Source organism: Xenopus tropicalis, chromosome 1, assembly GCF_000004195.4.
Source record: "Xenopus tropicalis strain Nigerian chromosome 1, UCB_Xtro_10.0, whole genome shotgun sequence".
Lineage (NCBI taxonomy): Eukaryota > Metazoa > Chordata > Amphibia > Anura > Pipidae > Xenopus > Xenopus tropicalis.
The window spans coordinates 204,427,296-204,432,689 of record NC_030677.2 but is presented as its reverse complement, the minus strand read 5'-3'; the positions used below and the strand labels follow the sequence as shown (position 1 = coordinate 204,432,689).

The window sequence follows — 5,394 nt, the reverse complement described above, 5'->3', positions numbered from 1 at the left end:
CATCACTAGTTATTATTTATTTATTTCGCTGTTTAATTAATTTTTGGTTGAGCTTATGAATCTTAATCATCTAGATTTTAATGCTATTAATTTCAATCACTTTCATGCACATAGAAGGGATAGGGAATATACATTTACAAGGTGACCCCAATTAGGCGCATTTAAAAACGTAAATGATGCCTGACATTTCGGCGGTATTACTCGCGTTTCAGTGATGAATGGAAATCAATTGAGAAATGTCCCAAATTGTAATTCATATGATCTCTTCTATTTCAGCCGCAGTTTGGTTTTTGTATGTGTTGGGTTTGCACTTTCTGGCTTTGTTACTAGAGGCATGTCTATCTATGCGCCCACTCTACTCAATACTACTCGCATTATGGCAAATACAACCTGGACTTGTGTAACAACGGATTGCACATTTGATGAAAGGTAAAACCCAAACGATACTTTATTTGGAGAATTATTCATTTCACGAATAGGTCGATTTATCCTCTCTTCTTATTTTCAGTTTGACCTACGGACTGGGCAAATGTCTTTCTACTGCAAGCGGCATTATTATCGGCGTGGAGATCAATAAGCATTTCCAAAAGCGGAATCCGTACGGAGCGCCAGTTGTGTGCGCCGTCGCACTTCTGGTCTCTGTGCCCCTTCTCTGCATTGGATTATTGCTCGTAGGAATTAGTACCGTTGCATCCCAAGTAAGTTTTACCCAAATGGGTTAAGACTTTATAGAAACTGTGAGAGCGTTATAATAATGATACTTTCTGTAAAGTGACTTTTATCCACCCTGACCTCTCCCTTCTTTTTTTCAATAGATTCTCTTCTTCATTAGTGGGATTTGCCTTGCTGTGAACAAGGTTCTTGTCAACGAAATCATTCTGGTAATGTATTATAACTTATTGGACTTCCACCCCCATACTATCCAAATGCTTAATAAGGTGCTAGCAGTAGTGATGGGTGAAATGTTTCGCCAGGCATGGATTCGCCGCGTTTCGCCATTGGCGGATTGTTTCGTGAAACTGATGGAAAAATTTGCAGCGCATCCAAAAATTGTTGCAAGAATAGTCATGCGTCCAAAAATTATCACAAGAATAGTCGCAGGCGTCAAAAGAATAGTCGCGCGTCCAAAAATTATCATAAGAATAGTCGTAGGCGTCAAAAGAATAGTCACGAGTCCAAACATTGTCGCAAGAATAGTCACGGGCGTCAAAAGAATAGTCGCGCGTCCAAACATTGTCGCAAGAATAGTCGCGCGTCCAAACATTGTCGCAAGAATAGTCGCGGGCGCCAAAAGAATAGTCGTGCGTCCAAACATTGTCGCAAGAATAGTCGCGCGTCCAAACATTGTCGCAAGAATAGTCGCGCGTCCAAACATTGTCGCAAGAATAGTCGCGCGTCCAAACATTGTCGCAAGAATAGTCGCGGGCGCCAAAAGAATAGTCGTGCGTCCAAACATTGTCGCAAGAATAGTCACGCGTCAAAAGAATAGTTACGGGTGACAATTTTTTTTCGCGCAACATTTTTACCATTTCGCTAATTTTTCGCCGTTTTTGCGAATTTTACGGCGAAACGGGACAGATTTGCTCATTACTAACTAGCAGAGCTAATGTATGTAGAACTGAATGGTTTGTAGGGTGCAGATCAACTCATTCCAGTGTGCTTATTGGTGCTTATTGGTGCAGGGGAACCCTGGAGCTACTGTCACCTTTGGGTTGGTGGTAATTCCAGTGGTTCCTCTGTGCTCAATAGATGCAGTAGATCTGTTCCTTAAAAAGTGTTTGTTATTTTACAACAGTTACTGAAAATCTGGTATTTATTTGTACTAGCACACTGGGCACCTTCCCAGCCCACTCAGTAACTAAATAACTTTCCCTGAGAAGAAAGGTACAGTGATTAATGTGTTAGTGCCAGAGATATGGCCAATCTGGTAGTTTCATATGGCTGCAGTATGTCTGGTCACATCCAGAGTCTCTAAACAAAGAGAAAAGATTAGATGAAGGCATTGTGTATGAATTGTTACCTTGGGTCCCCTATAGCTGCCAAATCCTGATGCAGTTTGTTCTCTTTCCCCAGATGGTAGTCCTTCCAAACCGCCGTGGTTGGTCATTTACTGAAAAGGCAACTCTCGGATGGCTTGGAAATGTAGGGGGTGAATACGTTTTGTATTGGGTAAGTATCTGTTCAATTTTTGAAATGTTGCGAGCTTTAGTAAACTGCCATTCTCTGCAACATGTAATAATACGAAAAGGCAAAGTTTAATACCATTTTTATTTTCCAACAGGCTTCTAAATTACTGGAGATAAAGTTCCCCCATTCTGAACTGATACAGAATCACAGAATGGAATTTCTTCTCTTCATTTACCCACTTGTGGCTTTAATCGGAGCAGGATATTTCCTGCTAACGGCGAAATACCTTAAAAAGGATGCAGAAAAAGTTACCCAATTTTTGAATACACCGACCATAGATGAAGAGCAACCGGAGATACCATAAAATATATGGTAACCATAGGAAGCCAGCACTCACGTTATACCGGAATCTGGCAATACAAGAGCCTCGGAGTAAGAATACCAAACCGTCACTCTCATTGTACAGAATCTTTTCTGCATCTTAAGATGGAACCTCTGTTCTTCTAATATGAACGGATGGCCTCGTCTTCATCGAAATGATCTACTGGTAAATCTATGTGGAATTTAGTTAGGGACATTTATAGGCTATTTGAGATACAAAAATGGGGGTGCTGCTAGGATTGTGGGGGTGCTACTAGGATTGGGTTAATTGTGCTAATGTAGGAGATAGCCCATTCTGGAGTTACTGGGGCTGCAGGATTTTATGAGAGGTTTTATTGAATGTCTGATTGGTGCTGTATGGGGGTATAGTGGGCTGTGTGGGGGTATAGTGGGCTGTGTGGGGGTATAGTGGGCTGTGTGGGGGTATAGTGGGCTGTATGGGGGTATAGTGGGCTGTGTGGGGGTATAGTGGGCTGTATGGGGGTATAGTGGGCTGTGTGGGGGTATAGTGGGCTGTATGGGGGTATAGTGGGCTGTGTGGGGGTATAGTGGGCTGTATGGGGGTATAGTGGGCTGTGTGGGGGTATAGTGGGCTGTATTGGGGTATAGTGGGCTGTGTGGGGGTATAGTGGGCTGTGTGGGGGTATAGTGGGCTGTATGGGGGTATAGTGGGCTGTATGGGGGTATAGTGGGCTGTGTGGGGGGTATAGTGGGCTGTATGGGGGTATAGTGGGCTGTGTGGGGGTATAGTGGGCTGTGTGGGGGTATAGTGGGCTGTGTGGGGGTATAGTGGGCTGTATGGGGGTATAGTGGGCTGTGTGGGGGTATAGTGGGCTGTATGGGGCTATAGTGGGCTGTGTGGGGGTATAGTGGGCTGTGTGGGGGTATAGTGGGCTGTATGGGGGTATAGTGGGCTGTGTGGGGGTATAGTGGGCTGTGTGGGGGTATAGTGGGCTGTGTGGGGGTATAGTGGGCTGTGTGGAAAGAGAAGCGGCTATGGAGAGATGCAGACAGGTTACACATAGTTTAATTCTCCTCTTCTTCTCCTCTCCTGTATTTTCAGATACCAAAGTGCCCTGAAAATATATACGACGCTTATTACGTTTGACGTGATTTCGAGCAGTGAGACGTCTCCTTTCCCAATACAGCCGTCTTCAGGAACAATTATCAGGATCATCTATGGATGAATTACCGTTATATTGTTATATGTATTTTCAAATAATATTGTTTATACTTTATGAAACTATCAATAAACTATGTTTAAATAAAAAATTGCTTTTTGTTAAACTTTTTCTGTTGTATTTCACTTAAGAGATATTCGGCTTTTATATACTTTGCCATACAATTTAGAGAATATTGCCATACCCCTGACAGCTTTTCTAGGCCATTTATCCCCTTGGACCCTATAGTGCACAAGCTGTGAGCAGTCCGTGTCAGCAAACAATATGTTGGTACGCAGTTGCGCTACTCTGCTCGTTTAGGTTGGGGTTAGCAATAGGGACAGTTTTAAAAGTTAGAAACTATGCGATAAGGGAGAGGCAGTGCTAGTTAAGGGGGCTTTTATAGCCTGGGGGGGGGGTATAGTTCTCCTTTAAGACATACCCTTAAATTCATATGCTTCCTCCTCCCACTCCTGGATAGCACCGCAACCCCCAGCATATACCTACACACCTTAGGGACCATATAATGACTATTTCCAAATGCTAACTAAACTCCCAGAACAAACAACTGCAGGTTCACCTCCCATAGGCAGCATAGGGCAGGCAGAGTATGGCACTTACAGGCAGCATAGGGCAGGCAGAGTATGGCACACACAGGCAGCATAGGGCAGGCAGAGTATGACACACCCTTTGCTGCCTGTGTGTGCCATACTCTGCCTGCCCTATGCTGCCTGTGTGTGCCATACTCTGCCTTCCCTACCCTCTCTGTGTGTGCTATACTCTGCCTGCCCTATGTTGCCTGTTTGTGCCACACTCTCCCTGCCCTATGCTCTCTGTGTGTGCCATACTCTGCCTGCCCTATGCTGCCTGTGTGTGCCATACTCTGCCTGCCCTATGGTGCCTGTGTGTGCCATACTCTGCCTGCCCTATGTTGCCTGTTTGTGCCACACTCTCCCTGCCCTATGCTCTCTGTGTGTGCCATACTCTGCCTGCCCTATGCTGCCTGTGTGTGCCATACTCTGCCTGCCCTATGGTGCCTGTGTGTGCCATACTGTGCCTGCCCTATGCTGCCTGTGTGTGCCATACTCTGCCTGCCCTATGCTGCCTGTGTGTGCCATACGCTGCATGCCTGTCGCTGACGACTTCGGAGGGCGCGGTCAATTGGGGACACTTTCTATGGGGGGCACTGTCTATGGGGGGGTACTCTCTATGGGGGCAATTGGGGGCACTTTCTATTGGGGGCACTGTCTCTAAGGGCAATTGGGGGGCAATTGGGGGTACTTTCTATAGGGGGCACTGTGTATGGGGCAATTGGGGGCACTGTGTATGGGGGCAATTGGGGCATTGTGTATGGGGGGCACTTTCTATGGGGGCAAGGTCTATGGGGGGTACTGTTTATGGGTGCACTGTGTATGGGGGGTACTGTCAATGGGGCAATTGGGGGCACTGTCTATGGGGCACTGTGTATGGGGGGTACTGTCTATGGGGAAATTGGGGACACTTTCTATGGGGATGATTGGGGCATTTTCTATGGGGGGGTACTGTCTATGGGGCAATCGGGGGCACTGTGTATGGTGGGGCCATGGTCAGCATAGCATTAAGGAGCACTGTGGTATAGGAGCCCTAATACTTTTTATGTCTGTGTGTCCTGTACTGATGGGAGGGGCCCTGGGGGAGGGGGGCCCAGAAAATTTTGTTGTGAGGGGCCCCATGATTTCTGATGGAG

General features: G+C 46.0%; 1 protein-coding gene across 1 annotated transcript; it reads left to right on the top strand.

Annotated features, from left to right (window-relative positions):
• The first annotated feature begins 256 nt into the window (after positions 1-256).
• Positions 257-3,795, top strand: LOC108645718 (protein spinster homolog 1-like). Its single transcript, XM_031895125.1, has 6 exons — positions 257-429; positions 509-698; positions 816-881; positions 2,074-2,169; positions 2,282-2,674; positions 3,572-3,795. Exons 1-5 carry the CDS (start codon positions 335-337, stop codon positions 2,489-2,491), a joined length of 657 nt encoding a protein of 218 aa, XP_031750985.1. The 5' UTR covers positions 257-334; the 3' UTR covers positions 2,492-2,674; positions 3,572-3,795.
• The last annotated feature ends 1,599 nt before the right edge of the window (positions 3,796-5,394 follow it).